General features: G+C 41.0%; 1 protein-coding gene across 3 annotated transcripts in view; it reads right to left on the reverse strand.

Annotated features, from left to right (window-relative positions):
- LOC140483658 (uncharacterized) overlaps positions 1–20,011 on the reverse strand; it is a 97,420-nt gene extending 77,409 nt beyond the window's left edge. For all 3 annotated transcript variants that reach the window (XM_072582028.1, XM_072582020.1, XM_072582011.1), the window contains exons 1-2: positions 19,835–20,011; positions 10,483–10,743 (exon numbers count right to left, since the gene is read on the reverse strand). In XM_072582028.1, coding sequence (XP_072438129.1) covers positions 10,483–10,742 — 260 coding nt within the window. In that variant the 5' untranslated portion in view covers position 10,743; positions 19,835–20,011. The remainder of the gene's footprint in view (positions 1–10,482; positions 10,744–19,834) is intronic.
- Positions 20,012–20,638: the final 627 nt, after the last annotated feature.

Consider the following 20,638-nt stretch of genomic DNA (forward strand, 5'->3'; position numbering starts at 1 on the left):
GTGATTCCACAATCAGCAGATGAGATCTTAGCTCTGCATTCTTGCCACATACACTCTTAAATAGTTGTAGACAATTAAACAACTCACTGAAGGAGAAGGCTCGACAAATATCCTTATCCTCAATGAGCACTCAGAGCTTTCACAATATAAAATGAAGGCCTTTGGTATACTGTGCCCACTCTGGTCATTAAGCATCTATATTTGCTGACCACACTTTCCAGGACTTGACTTAAGGCCATGCATGTTATGGCATTCAAAGTGCTCATCTAAACAGTTCTTAAATGTCTTAAAAGTGGCTAAGAACAGTGGGAAATCAGAAGATTGGGAAGGATAAAAAAGCAAACAGAGGATAACAAAGAGTGTAATAAGAAATGAGAGGATCAAATTGGAAGGTAGGCTAGCCAGTAATATTAGAAATAATAGTAAAAGTTTCTTTCAGTACATAAGAAACAAACGACAGGCAAAAGTAGACACTGGGCCACTTCAAACTGATGCAGGAAGCCTAGTGATGGGAGATAAGGAAATAACAGGAGAACTTAACAAGTACTTTGCGTCAGTTTTCACAGTGGAAGACATGAGTAATATCCCAAAAATTAAAGGGTGTCATGGGGCTGAGTTGAGTATGGTTGCCATTACGAAAGAGATAGTGCTAGAAAAGTTAAAAAGTCTTAAAATTGATAAATCTCCTGGCCCCGATGGGATACACCCTAGAGTTCTGAGAGAGGTTGCTGAGGAAATAGCAGAGGCATTGGTTGAGATCTTTCAAGAGTCACTGGAGTCAGGAAAGGTCCCGGATGATTGGAAGATGGCTGTAGTAACCCCCTTGTTCAAGAAAGGATCAAGGCAAAAGATGGAAAATTATAGGCCAATCAGCTTAACCTCGGTTGTTGGTAAAATTCTAGAATCCATCATTAAGGATGAGGTTTCTAAATTCTTGGAAGAGCAGAGTCTGATTAGAACAAGTCAACATGGATTTAGTAATGGGAGGTCATGCCTGACAAACCTGTTGGAATTTTTTGAAGAGGTAACAAGTAGGTTAGACCAGGGAAACCCAGTGGATGTGGTCTATCTAGACTTCCAAAAGGCCTTTGATAAGGTGCCACACGGGAGGCTGCTGAGCAAGGTGAGGGCCCATGGTGTTCGAGGTGAGCTGCTGGGATGGATTGAGGATTGGCTGTCTAACAGAAGGCAGAGAGTTGGGATAAAAGGTTCTTTTTCAGAATGGCAGCCGGTGACGAGCGGTGTCCCGCAGGGTTCGGTGCTGGGGCCACAGCTGTTCGCATTATATATTAATGATTTGGATGAGGGAACCGGGGGCATTCTAGCGAAGTTTGCCGATGATACGAAGTTAGGTGGACAGGCTACAGGAAGTGGGGAGGCTACAGAAGGATCTAGACAGGTTGGGAGAGTGGTCCAGGAAATGGCTGATGGAATTTAACGTGAGCAAGTGCGAGGTCTTGCACTTTGGCAAAAAGAATAAAAGCATGGACTACTTTCTAAATGGTGAGAAAATTAATAAAGCCAAAGCACAAAGGGATCTGGGAGTGCTAGTCGAGGATTCTCTAAAGGTAAACATGCAGGTTGAGTCTGTGATTAAGAAAGCGAATGCAATGTTGTCTCTTATCTCAAGAGGGTTGGAATATAAAAGCAGAGATGTACTACTAAGACTTTATAAAGCTCTGGTTAGGCCCCATTTGGAGTACTGTGTCCAGTTTTGGTCCCCACACCTCAGGAAGGACATACTGGCACTGGAACGTGTCCAGCGGAGATTCACACGGATGATCCCTGGAATGACAGGTCTAGCATATGAGGAACGGCTGAGGATACTGGGATTGTATTCGTTGGAGTTTAGAAGGTTAAGGGGAGACTTAATAGAAACGTACAAAATAATACATGGCTTGGAAAAGGTGGATGCTAGGAAATTGTTTCCGTTAGACGAGGAGACTAGGACCCGTGGACACAGCCTTAGAATTAGAGGGGGTCATTTCAGAACAGAAATGCGGAGACATTTCTTCAACCAGAGAGTAGTGGGCCTGTGGAATTCATTGCCACGGAGTGCAGTGGAAGCCGGGACGCTAAATGTCTTCAAGGCCGAGATTGATAGATTCTTGTTGTCTAGAGGAATTAAGGACTACGGGGAGAACGCTGGTAAGTGGAGCTGAAATGCGCATCAGCCATGATTGAATGGCGGAGTGGACTCGATGGGCCGAATAGCCTTACTTCCACTCCTATGTCTTATGGTCTTACGGTCTTGAGGACTCCCACCTCTACTATCCTTTTAGGCATCTAACTTTCTTGTATCCAACTTAAAACTGTGCCACCTGGTTATTGACTGGTCTACCAGATAGGAATATTTCTCACTCGACATCTCTCAGAACTTTGTACAACTTAATCAGTTCCCTTTTCAGCCTTCTCTGCTCTAAGCAAAACAACACCAATCTATTTCGTCTCTTTTCTTAGCTGAATTGCTCTAAATTGCTGGTGAATCTCCTCTCCCCCTCAATAACAGTGGAGCCCAACATGTAAGTATAAAAGGTATTTGTGACAACCTTCAGCTAGAAGTGTTGGATGACCACCTCAGCCTCTCCAGAAATCCTCAGTATCACAGATGTCAGGCTTCAATTAAATTGATTCATTCTGTGATATGAAGAAATAAATGAAGGCACTGAATACTGCAATGATATGTGCCCTAATAATATCCTAGTAATATTACAGAAGACGTGTACAGACGTGTTCCTCTAAACAAGCTGTTTCAGGACAGATACTAACATGTAAAAAGTGCCCAGCCATGTCCTGGCACGAAAGGCAGGACAAATCCAACCCTGGTTAATTACCAACTCTCCGGTCTACTCTCAATTATTAGTAAAGATCATAGGAGACATCATCAATATTGTTATCAAGGAGCAATTGCTTAGCAATAACCTGCTCATTGATGCTCAGTCTGTGCTCCACAAGGGCTGCTTTACTCCTGTTCACCTCATAGGCTTGGTTAAAATATGAACAGGACAGCCAAACCCCAGAGACGAAGCTAGAATAACTGCTCTGACCGACTGCAGACTCTAAGCAAAATTAGAGTCAAAGGGAATCAGAGGGAAAACTCTCCGCTGGGTTACGTCATACCTAGCATTCAGGAATATGGTTGAGGTTGTTGCAGTCAGTTGCACCTCAAGGCAAGACATTACTACAGGAGTTCCACAGGGTACCTTATTTTTCTAATCAAACTGTTCAGCAATGTTATTGTACAGCTCTGAAGCAGTTGGAACTTGAACCCAGGCCTCCTGGCTCAGTGGTAGGCACACTGCCACTGCACCACAACAGGGTTCAGTTCCTCAGGCCTAACCATCATCAGCTGTTTCATCAATGACATTCCATTGTAAGATCAGAAGTGGAGATGTTCATTGATAATTACACAATATTCAGCTCTATTTACAACTCCTGAAATAATGAAATAGTCCATGCCACAAAATGCAGCAAGGACAAAATCCAGGCTTGTAAGTAACATATGCACCACATGAATGTCAAGCAATTACCATCTCCCATAAGATATAATCTAACTGTCACCCTTGACTTCCAGCATTACCCTTCCTGAATTCCTAATTATTAACATCCTAGGGGTATTATCACTGACCAGAATATGAACTGAACACCCTTTGTGACAGCATTGTGGGTATATCTAAATAAAATGGACTGCAGCTGTTCAATAATGCAGCTCATCCCCACCTTACCAAGGACAATTCGAGGTAGACAATAAATACTGCCCAGCCAACAAAGCCCACATCCCATAAATGAATAAAAAGGTTAGGCAACTATCTGAGAATTAATCTTTCAGATTGATTACACTTTATCAGAACTAGCAAATGGTACAGAATATTAGTGTTAGCAGAGATCAGGAAAAGAGGGGTAGTGGGAGGGAAGAAGACAATAAGGGGAAGGCCAGTAAAAAGACAAAGATAAGACAAAGTCAGTGACAAAAAGCATGGAAGCACAAGGCAAAAGAAGATGGTAATGGAAACCAGGAACTAAAGATTAAAGGTGTAAATACCCAAGTCTGCCACATTTCCTGCTGCATCACTGTATCTTAGTTTGGGCATCCAGAGCTCAGACTGCTCCAAGAAATTTGACAATAAAAATGCTCCAATTTTCATTCCTTTACATCAAACGTCATGACTGATATTAAAGTGTGGTGAGTTTTCATGACTGCAGGTTCCTAAATGAATGGCTAATTTCCAAGTCAGAATATGAATGATAAGTGAACATCAGTGGACAAGTTATCTTTAACAAATATCATCACCAATTTTTCATTGCTCTACTCAAACACACATTCAGCAGAGAGGAGAGGCAATCATCAGAAAACAATTAAGGGCAAAAGAAGGAGATCAAAGGTAAAAGCTATATGTTTGTTATCCTGGAACACTGAGGCCTCCTACAACATTCCTATGACCATTTTGTCTGAAATTACCCAGAAGGACTTGGGTGCAGACGGAAATATTTCTGGTCTATGTGGTCCTCATATCATTCAATCCATTTATTTTTCAAAATGTCCAGGTTAAAGGTAAAAAATAATTCTGTTTTATTGTTATGGTTCATTAGCCAAAAACTTTTCGGTACAACAAATCTTTTAAAAATTTGTTCACAGGATGTGGACATCGCTGGCTAGGCCAGCATTTTTTGCCCAGGGCTAATTGCCCAGAGGTCAGTTAAGTATCAACCACATTGCTGTGGGTATGAAATCACAAAGACCAGACCAAGTAAGGACAGCAGATTCCCTTCACTAAATGACTGCAGTGAACTAGATAAGCTATTTTACAACAATCAAAGTGGTTACATGATCACCATTAGGCTAGCATTTTATCCCAATTTTTTACAAATTCAAATTACACCATATGCTATGTCTCTAAATTATGAACCTGGAGGAGTTCAAAATTACTAGTTCAGTGACATTAACATTACATCACCATTTTGTTTCTTTGTCTCTCGGACACAAGTCAAAAAGACTCATCAGCACGCTATGATTTTGGACCGGAATTACTTAGACCCCTTGAAAAATGTAGGAAATTAGTATTTCTTATTAACATTTTCACAAGTGGATTTTAATGCCTCCATTGATTTATTGTACTTAGTAGTTTGAACCATTCCTTCACAACATGCCTGATAATTTCTAATCCAATAGACTACATATGGACTAAAAATAATTATTTTACGTTAAGTGTCACAAAGCTAATCCCTTTTTTTCCTAAAAGCTGTTCCTGGGCTCAAGGAGACTCTGTCGTTGATTTTATTCAGACAGGCAATAAACCTGGCCAGGCTCCAATCAGTCTGGTTTGGTACAGAGATAAAAAGGATTTTGAGAGGCCTTTTGTTTATAGGTAAACACATGACAATTCAGACCAAAGTGGCCATGTTTTAGAAGTGAACTGTATAATGAAAGGGGAGTGGTCACCTTTCTAGCTGAGCTGAGCAGTTTCAGTTCAGTCTTGAACTGGTTGGAAGTTCAACAGGGAACTGTGTGGAAACTCTCTCTCTCTCTCTCTCTCTCTCTTTCTGCCCTTCAACTTCAACCTGAAACTGTGTGTTCCATTTATACTGGTTTTTAAAGGAAGTTTGCTTATTAGGACTGTTTGTATATTTGGAACAGCATAATTTAGTCTAGTTGGATGGGTTGAGTTCTGTAGGGATTCTTTATTCAGTTCTTTGTGTTTCATTGTGTGATTCTGTGAATAATTTTTTGTCTGTTTTAAAATCTAGTAGTCAACCTAGCTAACCTACTTGGTAATTTTCACTGTACATTTACAGAAACAAATTGCAAAGTTACGCTCTGGGGCTGCCTGCTTAAGAATGTTTTGAGTGGTCTGGCCGAGTCCATAACAGAAGTCTATTTTGACTCTTCACACCAACAATAATCTACACAAAGCAGTGTTTTGTTTTAAACTTATCATAAGTAAACATTTTAAAAAACTAAAGGGAAATTTAACTTCAGAATTGGGAAATAGTGAGGAGCAAATACCCAATTTTCTTTCTGTTGATTTTAACGTAAAAGCAAATTCAAAAGAGTATATAGCTCTGGCTGATCTAAACCCAGCTTTTTTACACCACCACTGAATTGATTTGCACTCCAGAATGCTAAACCTATGAATTTTAAAGATTTTATTACTGAGATTTTGTCATTTCAGCAGTGAAAGTCTTTCAAGTTTCAAGTGCTTGGTCTCACCAATTATTTGGCAGATTTATGTAGGTATTCAGCAATTATGTATGATTCACTCTCTGTTTATGCAGAAAAGTAATGAAACAAAGTTACTTAACAACACATTGAGATTAGAACCCATTGCTGTGACACTGCAAAGGCATTCAGCAAGGTGCCACAAACCAGTCAATCCAAGATTTGACTGGCAATTAGTCCAAGATAAAATCTCAGTACAGCAAAATCAAATTTCTAGAATGCTCTTCTATGCTGAATTGGTCACACTTTTACTGGTAAAAGGATGGACAGAAACAATACGATCAAATCACCTGTATTAAATTGCAATATAATGGTGTAGTTGTCAAGTATTGAATAATCAAAAGGGATTCAATGTATTATATAAATAAGCCAATAGGCAAAGGAGGTAGGGTAGGTTCCTAGGACTGCTGCCTCACAGCACGAGGGACCCAGGTGTGTTGCAGGCCTTGAGTGACTGTCTGCTTCGAGTTTCCACATTCTCCCTATGTCTGCAAGGGTTTCCACTGGATGCTCCAGTTTCCTCCCACAAAAGATATGTAAGCCAGGTGGATTGACCATGCTGAATTGCCCATAGTTTCCAGGCATGGGCAAGTTAGGTGAATTTGCCAGGATAAACAATCAATCTTGAAATACACACATTTTGTCAATGAACATAAAGGACAGTATCCAGGTTATGCTATCCATGCACTCGCATTCCCAGCCAAAGACAGCTATTGAGTATAGCCCCAACTGGAGAACATACTACAACACAGGAGCATAGATTCAGGGGAATTAGCAAGATTAAATGGGCAATGGGTTTGGGCTCAGTGGAATGTGCTTTGGAGGGTTGGTACAGATCCAATGGGCTGAATGGCCTTTAACTACACTAACGCAATTCTATAATACTATGAAATCAGCAGCAGATGACCAAAAGGCTCACAAGAGAGGAAATACACTATGAAAACAATTTAGCAAATAGGGAGGAGATGGCAGAGCCTTTGAGTCGTCATTGTCTACAGGTTTGGGACCAGACGACTGGAGGATTGCAAATGTTGTGCCCTTGTTCAAGTAGGGCAGTAGAGATGACCCAGGTAATTATAGACCAGTGAGCCTTAATTCTATTGTAGGAAAGGCTTTGGAAAGCATTATAAGAGATAAGGTTTATAATCATCTAGCAAGCAACAATTTGATTTCAGATAGTCAACATGGTTTTGTCAAGGGCAGGTCATGTCTCACAAATCTCATTGAGATTTTTGAGAAGGTGACCCAGCATGTAGACGAGGGTAGGGCAGTTGATGTGGTATACATGGACTTCAGTAATACTTTTGATAAGGTTCCACATGGTAGGTTGTTGGGGAAATTGCAAAGGCATGGAATTGAGGGTGATTTAGCAGTTTGGATTAGAAACTGGCTTTCTGAAAGAAGACAGTGAGTGGTGGTTGATGGAAAATATTCAGCCTGGAGTCCAGTTACTAGTGGTGTACCACAAGGATCTGTTTTGGGACCACTGCTGTTTGTCATTTTTATAAATGACCTAGACGCAGGCATAGGTGGATGGATTAGTAAATTTGCAGACGACACTAAAGTCGGTGGAGTAGCAGACAGTGTGAAAGAATGTTACAGGTTGCTAGGGGACTTGGATAAACTACAGAATTGGGCTGAGAGATGGCAAATGAAGTTCAGGATAGCTAAATTTGAGGTGATGCACTTTGGGAAGAATAACAGGAAGGCAGAGTACTGGGTCAATGGAAAGATTTTTAGTAGTGTGGATGTGCAAAGGGATCTTGGAGTCCATGTACATAGATCCCTAAAAGTTGCCACCCAGTGGATAGTGCTGTTAAGAAGGCATACAGTGTGTTAGGTTTCATTCGTAGAGGGATTGAGTTCCGGAGCCGCAACATCTTGCTGCAATTAGACAAAACGCTGGTGCGGCCACACTTGGAATATTGTGTACAGTTCTGGTCCCCATATTTTGGGAAGGATGTGGAAGCATTGGAAAAGGTGCAGAGGAGATTTACCGGATTTTGCCTGGTCTGGAGGGCAGGTCTTACGAGGAAAGGCTGAGAGATTTGAACCTGTTCTTATTGGCAAGAAGAAGAGCAAGAGTGGATTTGATAGAGACATATAAGATGATCAGAGGATTAGATAGGGTAGACAGTGAAAGTCTTTTTCCGAGGATGATGACGTCAGCGCATACGAGGGGGCATAACTACAAATTGAGGGGTGATAGACTTAAGACAGATGTGAGAGGCAGGTTCTTTACGCAGAGGACTTGGAATGCCCTACCTGCTAATGTAGTCAACTCAGCCACATTAGGGAGGTTTAAACAATCCTTAGGTAAGCACACAGATGATTTTGGGATAGTGTACGGGAACGAGCTGAGAATAGTTCACAGGTCAGCGCAACATCGAGGACCGAAAGGCCTGTTCTGCACTGTATTGTTCTATGTTCTAAAATAAATAGTAAAAGCTTCTACAGATATGTAATAAAGTAGATACAGTGGGTGTAGAATCCTGATAGGATACAACTGAGGAATTGACAACAGGAAACAGGGAAATAGCAGATAATTTAAAGCAATATTTTGCACCAGTCTTCATGGTGGAGGAAACCATAAACATCCCAAAGGTGTCAGATAAACAAGGTGCTAAGAGAACAAAGTTTTTTTGACAGAGTTTTTATGGTGGATAAAGGACAAGGTATTTCACAAACTATTGGAATTAAAGACAGATAGGTCACAAGGACCTGACAATCTTCATCCAAGGGTTTTGGAGGAACTGACTGCAAAGATAGTGAAGGCATTGGTCAATATATTCCAGAAGTCAATGAACTTCAGGAGGGTTCTAGCAGATTGAGAAAACGGCAATATGACATTCAAAAAGGGACGGAGACGGAAGACAGAAAACTACAGGACAGTTAGCCTTCCATTTGTCATTGGGAAAATGCTAGAGTCCCTTATTAAGAAAGAAACAACAAGAAATTTAGAAAAACCTGATGCAATCAAACAGAGACAACATGATTTTGTGGAAAGGAAATCGTGTTTGATAAATTTGCTTGAGTTCTTTGAGGATATAACAAGCAGAGTTTATAAAAGCAAATGTAATGTATTCAGATTTCAAGAAGGCATTCAATAAGGTGGCACATAAAGGATCATTGCACTAAATAAAACAGATGGTCAGGATTAATGGCTTCTCTTGAGGTTAGGAAGATGTGGAGAGCCATAAGGATCAGTCCTAGGGTCTCAATTATTTATTATTTATAATAATTTGGAGGAGGGTGTAGAGTGTAATCTATCCAAATTTGCTGATGACACAAAAATACATAGGAGGGCATTTTGTGCTGATGACATGAGAAATCAACAAGGGCATGTAGGTATATTGAGTTAGTGGGCAACAACTTGGCAAATGGGGTTTATTGCAGGAAATTATAAGGTAGGAAGAATCAAAAGTTAGAATATTATTTATATTGAAAAAATTCCAAAAAGCTACAGCATATAGATTTCTGGGTGTTCTCGTGCATGAAACACAAGAAGCTATTATGCAGATGCAGATGTAATTGAGAAAGTAAATACAATTTTGCCCTTCATTACAAGATGGTTTGAATTTTAAAAAATAAAGTCTTCCTTCAAATGTGCAGGGTGCTGGTGATGGTACACTTGTGTATACGTTTGGTCCCCGTATTAAATAAAGAATGTATTGCAGTAGGAACAATTCAAACAGATTAACTAGATTTATTCCTCAGATGAAGTGGTTACGTTACCGAAAGCAACTAAACAGCTTAGGTCTTCAGAAGTATGAAGGTTGATCTTCCTGAAACATACAAGATTCTAAGGGGCTTGAGAGGGCAGATGCTTCCACTCATGGGGGTAACTCAGACTGGGGACACAGTTACAGAATAAGGGAGGCAGTCATTTAAAACTCAGATGCAAAGGAATTTTTTTATCTCAGAGTGCACAGAATTTGCAAAATTCTCTATCCCTGAGAGCTGTAGAAGTTAGATCACTGAAAGCACTTAAAGAGGAGGTAGACGGAATTTTTGAATATCAAAAGTTGAGGGCTCTGAGTAGCTGGCATCAGAGGAGTTTAGGCCTGGGACACATCAGCTGCAATCTTCTAGAATGGCACGGCAGGCTCAAGGAGCTGAAATGGCCTACTCCCATTCCTATTTTTATATTCTTATGAGGCAATTAAAAACTGCAGCTGGTGCATAGATGGAAAATATTAGAACAGGAAGTTGATGAGTAAGACTATGATAGCTTAGACCAGTGTTCAAATGAATTCAATACTAACTTATTAATTGGAACATTCTCCTGCTGCTCATCTGGGTCATCTCTTTCTTCCTGTTCTCTGCTTGCAGTAGGCGGTGGCACTGGCGGAACTGATATCACAACTTGAGACTCAGAAGCATCATTTTCATTGGAAGTGTTTCTTTCTGGACTTGGTTGCTGGACGGAGGTAGGGTCCTTGTCATCTTCCTTGCTTGTCTGTGATGAGCCTCTTCCACCAGGTTTCACATTAGGTTTTATGCTGAGTCTTGAGCGGCGAAACATTCTGCAAGATACAGGAAGACAAATATCATAAAGCAGCATTTATTAGCACCAACAATCTTCAAATTAATCACTTGCACGTATCTCACATCATTCATGATTTTAGGAATGTTACAAAACAGGCAGGCTATAATTTAACCTGTACAGGTACTTTGCAATCCACTTTTGGTACAGATTATAACAGTTTCAAACTATTTCAACAGGATCCAAAAACTTATCAAAAGGATCCAACAGCCAAACACTGTCCAACTGGTTAAGTTTACTAGATTTGCTTCTCCCAGATAGGGTTTTTCCCCCAAAAAACATCTAGTTTCTCATCTCTTCCATTAGATTACTTAGCATATAATGGGCTAGGAGTATTAATCGTGATGCAGAAGATTAAGCTAGATGAACCAGTAAGTTTTTCTCTGACTAATCCGTTCACGTGTTGACATTTCTGCCCAAAAGTTCACCTTTGTAAAGCATCCAACGGTAACATTTTTTTTCTTTATTCATTCATGGGATGTGGGCGTCGCTGGCTAGGCAGCATTTATTGCCCATCCCTAATTGCCCAGAGGGTAGTTAAAAGTCAACCACAATGCTGAGAGTCTGGAGTCACATGTAGGCCAGACCAGGTAAGGATGGCAATTTCCTTCCCTAAAGGGTATTACTGAACCAGATGGGTTTTTCTGACAATCAATTCATAGTCATCATTAGATTCTTAATTCCAGATGTATTGAATCCAAATTCCACCATCTGCCATGGAGGGATTCAAACCCAGGTCCCCAGGACATTATCTGAATCTCTGGATTAACAGTCAAGCCTCAATATCACTAGGCTATCACTTCCCATACTGAGCTGAACCCAGAAAGGGGCACATTTTCCACTTTGCTTCTTAATAAGCTATTACTGGAGCAGCAATAATGTGGACACTTGCAGCACTCCAAAATGGTAACAAAGTGACAAAGACAGAATTCTAACCAGTTAAGTAGCTGATATCATCAGCCATTTCTGTCCTGCATCAGCCCATCTACTGCTGAAACCCCGATCCTTTCCTCAGTTACCTCTAGATTTGATTATTCCAATGCTCTCCCAGTGCATTTCCTGTCTTCAACCAACTGTAAACTTCAGCTTCTAATATGGCCAGCCATATCCCATTCAACCATCATTCCTTTCCTCAGCCACCTATAATGGTTACAGGTCAATAAATGCCTTGATTTTAACACTTTCTTCGAAGTGTGGGCCTTACCCCTCATAATTCTGAAATCTCCTCTTGCTCAAAATACTCCAAGAACTCTACATTTCTGGCCTTTTTTAATCCCCATTTTCTTCCATTATACTACTTGTGGCCAAGTAGTATAGTAGTATACAGCCCAAACTCCATCACTACCCTTCTTTCCACCTTCCTTAAACTCTACTCCAAAGAGATATTGCTGGGTATGTTCACTCACCATCCCAGCATATCTTCAGAATGTAAACTACAATTTCTTCATCATTGATGCTCTGCAGAAATGCATTAACATTTCTTTGAGAGCACTTTCCAAACGCAGCACCATTACCAACTGGAAGGCCAAGGCAAGCAGTATATGGGAACACCACCACCACCTGCAAGTCCTCTCTCAACCATTCACATTCCAGATTTGGGAATATATCATTGTTCCTTCAATGTCACTGGGTCAAAGTTGTGGAATTCACGGCCTACTAGTGTTGTGGGTATACCTGCACCAAATGGACTGCAGCAGTTCCAGAAAGCAGTTCATCACTTCACAAGGTAATTAGGATAGACAATAAATGCTGTCCCAACCAGCAATGCCCATGTGCTGAAAGTGAATTTTAAAAACTTTGTGGAAGAAGAAAGAGCTGTATATAACACTACATTATGAGGCTCTTACATTGTGTAGATGTCAACAGGATCAACAAAATGGCAAAATAAAATTAAATTCGTGGACAAATTGTAACAAATGGAATTTCATGTGGGGAAATGGATCAGAGGAAGACAAATCAAAACTTAAAAGAGGTTGACTAGAACATAAGGAGATTTTGTCATTTGTGGAATGGAGACAGCATTGGCTAGGTAAGCACTATTACTGCAACCAGAATACTTTGAGGGGGCAGTGGTGATCAGCCTTCTTGGATTACTGCAGATCATGTGGTGAGGACGCATCCACAATGGTGTTAGGGAGTTGTGGAATTTTAACCCAGCAACACTGAAGGAACAACAATATCAAGACGATGTGTGACTTCCAAGGGACTCTGCAGGTGGTAGTGCAGATGGTATTAATGGTGGAGGGTGTGAATATTGAAGATGTTAGATGGGCTGCCAATCAAGCTTTACCCCGCACAGTGCAAAGCTTCTTGAGCTGCATTATCTAGCAACTGGAGGATATTCCATCAGACTGCTATGCTTTGCAGATGCAGGACCAGCTTTAACCAATCAGGAGACGAGTTACTCAATATAGAATTTCCAGCATCTGACTTTGCTCCACCAGAATGAAAACTGGAAGGATCATATGATCAGACTGGTGGAGGGGAAGGGTTTATGAGCAGAGTAGCATGGCAAGCTGAGTGATTAAGGAATGGAATAGCAAAGTGGAGGAAAGGGTGCAAGGCCAGAGCAGTGGAGTGAAGTGGTGGGGAGGCAGAAGTGAGCAGAGTGGCAATGTCTCAGATAAGCACTAAGTGATCTTTGTAGTGGGGCAGAAAGTGATGTGTGGACACTGAGGTTGAATGAGAGGGAAGGGCTTTGTGAGCAGACTGACAAGAGGAAAGTCTATGAGCAGAGTGTTCAGGTAGGATGAAAGTCTGTGAGAATGGAGTGGCAAGGGTGCATGAGCAGAATAGCCAGGTGGGGGAGAGCTGCAGGTGTAGGGTGATGGGTGGGATCGACTATATGAACAGAGTGGCAGAGCAAGAGGTGACTTCATGAGCAGAATGCAGAGCAGCAGATTCAGACCTTTGACTCTGCAAAGTCCTACTTTCCATATTCTAGGGGTTAGTAATCCAATGGTCACAGTCCATATAGATATCAACAACATAGGAAGAACAATTAAAGTGTTTCTGCATATAGCAATTAAGGAACTAGGCACTAAAAACATGATACCTCAGAAGTTAGAACATCTGGATTATCATCTGAGTCATGTGCAAATTGGCATAATGTACATAAAATCAGAGAAATGAATGCATAGTTCAAAGACTGGTGTGGGAGAAGAGTTTCAATTAGTGGGCCACTGGCAGTAGTTTGGTTTAAGTGATACTGTACCTTTGAAATGGTCTACTCACAAACCATGCTGAGACCAGAGCTCTTGTACACCCCAAAACCTGGAACTTAAAGAGGATTTTAAACTAAATAATGAGGCAAGGGATCAAATGTGGAAAAATCCAGTATATCAAAGAACAGAAACAAGGTAAGAAAGGAAAATAGTAATATAGAAAAGGAGGGTCAGAGAATGGCCAAAAGGGGCAGAAAGAAATAAACCTAGGAATATACCAATCAAGGCTAGATGAAACAAATAAATGAAAATGTGTATCAAGTATTTATAAAGCAAATGAACTGGTAGTAAATTGAATTTATTGTCGCGTGTACCAAGGCACAGTGAAAAGCTTTGTCTTGCAAGGGGTGCCCCCTCAATATCTTTGCATGCTGTCGGGGAATTAGCTCAAATGGTAGATCGCTGGCTTAGTATGTGAGAGGTAGTGGGATCAATGCCCACATTCTCCACAATGCTTTTGTGGGTGGCACGGTGGCACAGTAGTTAGCACTGCTGCCTCACAGCGCCAGAGACCCGGGTTCAATTCCCATCTCAGGCGACTGTGTGGAGTTTGCACATTCTTCCAGTGTCTGCGTGGGTTTCCCCCGGGTGCTCCGGTTTCCTCCCACAGTCCAAAAATGTGCAGGTTAGGTGAATTGGCCATGATAAATTGCCCATAGTGTGAAGGGGTAAATGTAGGGAAATGGGTCTGGGTGGGTTGCGCTTAGGCAGGTCAATGTGGACTTGTTGGGCCGAAGGGCCTGTTTCCACACTGTAAGTAGTCTAATCTAATCTAATCAATACAGTGCACAGTGAAATAAATAAATAGGGATGGGAGAGCCAATCTGGAGACAGGCTTCAGGATGACAAGCATTGTGTTCTGAAGAGGGGTACAGGACATTAAAGAAAAACGGGAAGTAAAGGTGGAGGAGTTAACACTGTCGTTTAAAATACAATAAAAAATATCGGGTGTTTGAAATAAAGGGATGACAATAATCATGGGTAACTTAAGTCGACATATAAACTAGAAGATCAGGTTTGCAGTAGTAGCCTGAATGTGGAGTTCATAGAATGCTTTCAAGTTAGTTTCTTAGAGCACAATGTTTTAGAAGCAACCTAAGAACAGATTATATTAGATTTGGTATTGTGCAATGTGATAAGATTAATTAAAGACTTTACAGTTAAGGCTGGCATTGGTAGCTGTGACACAACATTATTAAATTTTAACCCAGTTTGAAAGGGAGAAGATTGAGGCTAAGACTTTATTTTAAGCCTAAATAATGGCATATGTGGGCATGAAAGCTGAGCCAGCTGAAGTGAACAACTATTCCAGGCATTTACTGGGATATTTCAGAACTCAGAATATACATATTTCTACTATAAAGAAATATTCTCAAGGGAAAGCATCAAACCTAAGTACACTGTTGCACCAAGATGACTGGCAGGTCAGATGGTTGCTCCCAATGTAAAGGACAGCAGCAAATGACTAAAAGGTTCATTGGAGGAAGAAATTCGAGTGTGAAATGAAGCTACACAGAAATGTAAAAATTGGATAACAGGAGTTTCTACAGGTTTTCAAAAAGAAAAAGAGTGAAGTGAGTGTTGTTCTTCTGGACAATGAAAATGGGGAGTTAATAGGAGGTAAGGAAATGATGGATGGAACAAACAAATATTTTGCTTCTGTCTTCATTATAGAAAATACAAAGTGAAACGCAGTAATAGCAATGAACCAGGAGGACGGAGAGAGGAATTTAGTGAAAGTACCAATCACAAGGGAAATGGTACTAAGCAAACAGCTGTGGACAGATCTCTACCTCAAATGGACTTCATCTTAGGAGGGTCTTGAGTGGGAGCCAATGAGGTAATATGTCAAATGGCATTAAGTTTTCCAAAATTCCCTAAATTCAGAAAAGATTCCAACAGACTGGAAAGCAGTGAGTGAAGCCCCTCTATTTAAGAAGTGAGGGAGGCATAAAACAGGAAAGTTGAATAGTTTATTCATCATCTGTCATGGAGAATGTTTTAGAATTGATTGATAAAGGGATTCAAGGTGATCATTTAAAAAATTTCAACATAATTGGGTTGTCAACATGGTTATAATAAAGGGATATCATTCATAACCAATTTACTGGAATTCATTGCAGATGCAATATGTGGTGTGGATAAAGAAGAGTTTAAATCAGCATACTAGATCTGCATTTCCACAAAGCATTTGATAAGATGGCACAACAAAGATTATTGCAAATAACAAAAGCTCATCGTGTAGACGGTAACATATTAGAATGGAGAGAAGATTGACTCGCTGGCATAAAACAAAATATGCTTAAATGGGTACTTGTCTGATTAGCAGCATGTGATGAGTGGACTCCCGCAGCAGTCTGTGCTGGGCCTCAACCTTCTACAATTTACATCTCAGGCATGGCAGTTAAATTCGCAGGCATCACTGTGACACACACTAAACTGATACAAAGATGATGTAAGGGTGTTACAGATGTAGATAGGTTGAGTGAGGTAACAAAAACAAATCTAATATTGGAAAAATGGTCACTTTCATAGGAAAAATTAAAATGTAGTGTACTACTTAATTGGAGTACGACTGCAGAATTCCCAAGTGCAAAGGGATCTTGGTGTTATAGTGCATGAATTGAAAAAGGCAGAATGCTGGTACAGCAGTTAAGAAAACTAATAAGATTGTCTACTTTATTATAAGAGCAACTGAATATGAAAGAATGTTTTGTTTCAGTTCAGGTTATTGACAAGACTACATCTCATTTGGTGTGCAGTTTTGGTCTTCTTATTTTAGGAAATAAACGCATTCAGGCAGCTCTGAGGAGTTTACTACTATGATATTTGAAATATGTGAATTGTCTTATGCAGATACATACAACAGACAGGGCTTGTTCTCTTTAGAGTTTAAAAGAGTGACTAATATCTTTCTTGAAGATTTTAAGATCCTGAATGGTTTTGATAAGCTGGACATGACGCTTCCTCATGTGGGTTCATTCAGAATATTTTTATTAATTTATTTGTGAGATGAGGATTATAGTGGCTCAGTTCACTTTTATTACCCATCCCAAATTGTTCTTGTGGTTGTGATGGGAAGCAGCATTCTTCATTATTGTAGTCCACTTGTAGGACAGTATAGTGGTTCAGTGACCTGGGTTTGATTCCACCCTTGGGTGACAGTCTGTGCAGAGTTTGCACATTCTCCCAATGTCTGTGCAATTTTCCTCCAGGTGCTCCAGTTTCCTCCCACATTCCAAAGATGTGCAGGTTAGGTGGTTTGGCTGTGCTCACCTGCCCAGGGAATGTGCAGACTAAGGCAAGGCAGAGTTACAGGGATAGGACAGGGGAGTGGATCTGTAGGAGATGTTAGAGGGTCTATGTGGACTCAATAGGTCAAATGGCCTGCTTCCACACTCTAGGGATTCTATGATTTGATGTAGGTACACACATTATGTTATGAGAGAGGATTTTGAAATAGCAATTGCGAAGGAATGGCAATATATTTCCAAGTCAGAATGGTGAGTGACTTGGAGAGAAATTGGCAAGTGATGTTTCCATATATCTGCCGTCCATGTGCTTCTAGATGGTAGGGGACTGAGCGTCAGTTGGATGGATACCAACAGTGAGGGTACAATTGACATAATGGATGAGATTACAAAGAAGGTATTTTGTTCATGTTTGAACCAAGGCTGTATGAGAACAGAAACAGAGGCCATGCAGTGAATTCACCACAATTAAATAACTAAGGATTACTCCTTAACAGAAGCTGAACTGGATAGTCCATACAAATACTGGAGCTACAACAGCAGGTCAGAGGCTGCAAGTCACCCATCTCCTGATTCCTCATATCCTACACACCATTTACAGCACACAAGTCTCTAACCTGATGGAATCCACACCTCCCTGGATGACTGCAGTTCCAAAATACTCAACAAGCTTAACATTCCTGATGAACAGCTTATGTTCAAAACTCTTCTGCTCCTCAGATGTTGCTTGACTGGCTGTGCTTTTCCAGCGTCATACTTTCTGACTGACTCTCCAGCACCTGCAGTCCTCACTTTCTCCAAGCTTATCATCATTCAGGACAGCTTGTTTGATCTAGCACCTTCAACATTCACTCATCACACTCAACACAGAAGAAATACAGTGTGTAGCATTTACAAGATTTACTGCAGAAACTCACTCTTGCTCCTTCAAGTGGCAGATGGAGCTTAATTTTGATAAATGTGGGGTGCTGCATTTTGGGAAGGCAAATCAGGGCAGGACTTACATCTTAATATTAAGGTCCTGGGGAGTCTTGCTGAACAAAGAGACCTTGGGGTGCAGGTTCATAGCTCCTTGAAAGTGGAGTTGCAGGACGACAAGATATTGAAGGCAGCATTTGGTATGCTTTCCTCTATTGGTCAGAGCATTGAGTATAGCAGTTAGGAGGTCATGTTGCAGTTTTACAGGGCATTGGTTAGGGCACTTTTGGAACATTGTGTGCAATTCTGGTCTCCCTCCTCCCAGAAGGATGCTGTGAAACTTAAAAGGGTTCAGAAAAGATTTATAAGGATGTTGCCAGGGTTGGAGGATTTGAACTATAAATAGAGGCTGGGGTTATTTTCCCTGGAGCATCGAAGGCTGAGGGGTAACCTTACAGCTTTATAAAACCATGAGGGGCATGGATAGGATAAATAGACAAGGTATTTTCCCTGGGATGGAGGAGTTCAAAACTAGAAGGCACAGGTTTAGAGTGAGAGGGAAAGATTTAAAAGGGACTTAGGGTATTTTTTTCATGCAAAGAGTGGTGCATGTATGGAATTTGCTGCAACAGGAAATGGTGGAGGCTAACACAATTACAACATTTAAAAGGGATTTGGATGGGCATATGAATAAGGTTTAGAGGGATATTGGTTAAGTGCTGGCAAATGGGTCTCAATTAATTCAGGATATCTAGTCAGCATGAATGAGTTGGACCATAGAATCTGTTTCCGTGCTGTACATCTCTATGACTCTACAGTGTCTTTCAAATTTGTAACCTTTACCACCTTGAAGTACAACAGCTGCAAATACATAGGAACTTTACCACCTGCAGGATCCCCTCTAAGTCACACAACATCCTGACTTGGACATCACTGTTCCTTCACTGTCACGACATCAAAAATTTGAATCGCTTCCTACAGCCCTATGCATGCACCTACCCATCATGGAGTGGAGCAGTTCAATGAGGACAATTATGAACAGACAATAAATACTGGACTAGCCAGCAAAACTCTCACCTGTTAATAGATAATGTAACATTCAAATAAATTGTGCACTCTGGAAATGTTGCTACTGTTGTAACTTGGTGAAACATATGGACTAATGTGAAGGTTTACAAATGATAGGGATAAATAACCATTTCAAACACATGTTTATCAAAACATGAAAATACCACTGGCTTTTTTCAAACAGCATTTTATTGCTCTTGAAAAGACAGAGAGAGAGACTTCTTTTAATATCGAAAAGGCAATACACTCAGTAATTGAATGGAAGTATCAACACAATTTATGCGTTAAAACCCACGAATGGGATTTGCTCAGAGGCCGCAGTGCTACCACTGAACCGTAACTTCATCTTCATCGAAGATGCATATAAAAACAATTAGGAATTGATTAAATCATAGGAAGTCTATGTTTTAAATGTTCTAGGTTTTGGCGTGGGCACCTGTTTTGCGGATGTTTATAAGTCCTCACGCTGGAAGCTGGTACACGGGGTCACACAAGCCGGTGGTGCTGCTGGCGGGGACCTGTCAGGGTCAAAGTTTTACACCGAGGCGTGGAGCCCGTTCGGGGCCTTTTTCCAGCGGCCAGCCGTGCCCCGCTTCCCCCGATTACTCACCTCTCAGAGCAGGGATGGGCCTAACAGACCCAGGGCTGCTGCTGCTGCTGCTGGCGGCGTTATGCGCACCTCCCTGTCACTCCACCTGACACGTGCTGTCTCCGACTCCCGAGTACTCTCACAACCCCCGACCCCAGACTCAACTCAGTCACCCATCCTCTTCCCCCGCAGCCTGACACTCCTCCGCTATCCCATCAGACAACTGGGCCCGCAATGCTTCACGGGAGTTGTAGTCCGGCACGTTGTAGCCAAACACATTTCCCAACGTGCACCGGGCTCCAGGTATTGCAACAGCAAGTTAGGGGCATGTTGCATTTCAGATGAGAGACTATGTTAATTATGTTTTACTTTTTACAGATGCTGATAAGCTTGCCGAGCTTTTTTTTTAGTTCAATCTTTGTTTTGGCCGACTTGTGTCAATAGCCGCTACAAGTAAGAGTCGCAAACCCACTTAAATCTCGGGAGAAATACCAATTCTTAAAAGTGTCACCCCGTTAAAATTTAACTTTGAAAGCCTTGTTTCCCTCGAAGGTAAACACTTTGGGAACATGAAATGAACTCTGGTGGGGTCTTGGTATGTAGGATATAACATAGTTTGTACCTCACTTCCTCAAAATTAAATATTAGAATAGCCTTTCCTGTAACATACAAATTTTTCACTACACCCCTTTGAGTGTAATGTCACCGCTGTGGCACCATCTTTAGTGCAGAGTGTCTAGGTACAGTGTCTTTAATTGTTTGTAACAGAAGTAAAAGAGTAAGAAAAATAGTCTACCATAGAAACACAAAGTTTTTAAAAGTACT

The sequence above is a fragment of the Chiloscyllium punctatum genome, chromosome 2 (assembly GCF_047496795.1).
Source record: "Chiloscyllium punctatum isolate Juve2018m chromosome 2, sChiPun1.3, whole genome shotgun sequence".
Lineage (NCBI taxonomy): Eukaryota > Metazoa > Chordata > Chondrichthyes > Orectolobiformes > Hemiscylliidae > Chiloscyllium > Chiloscyllium punctatum.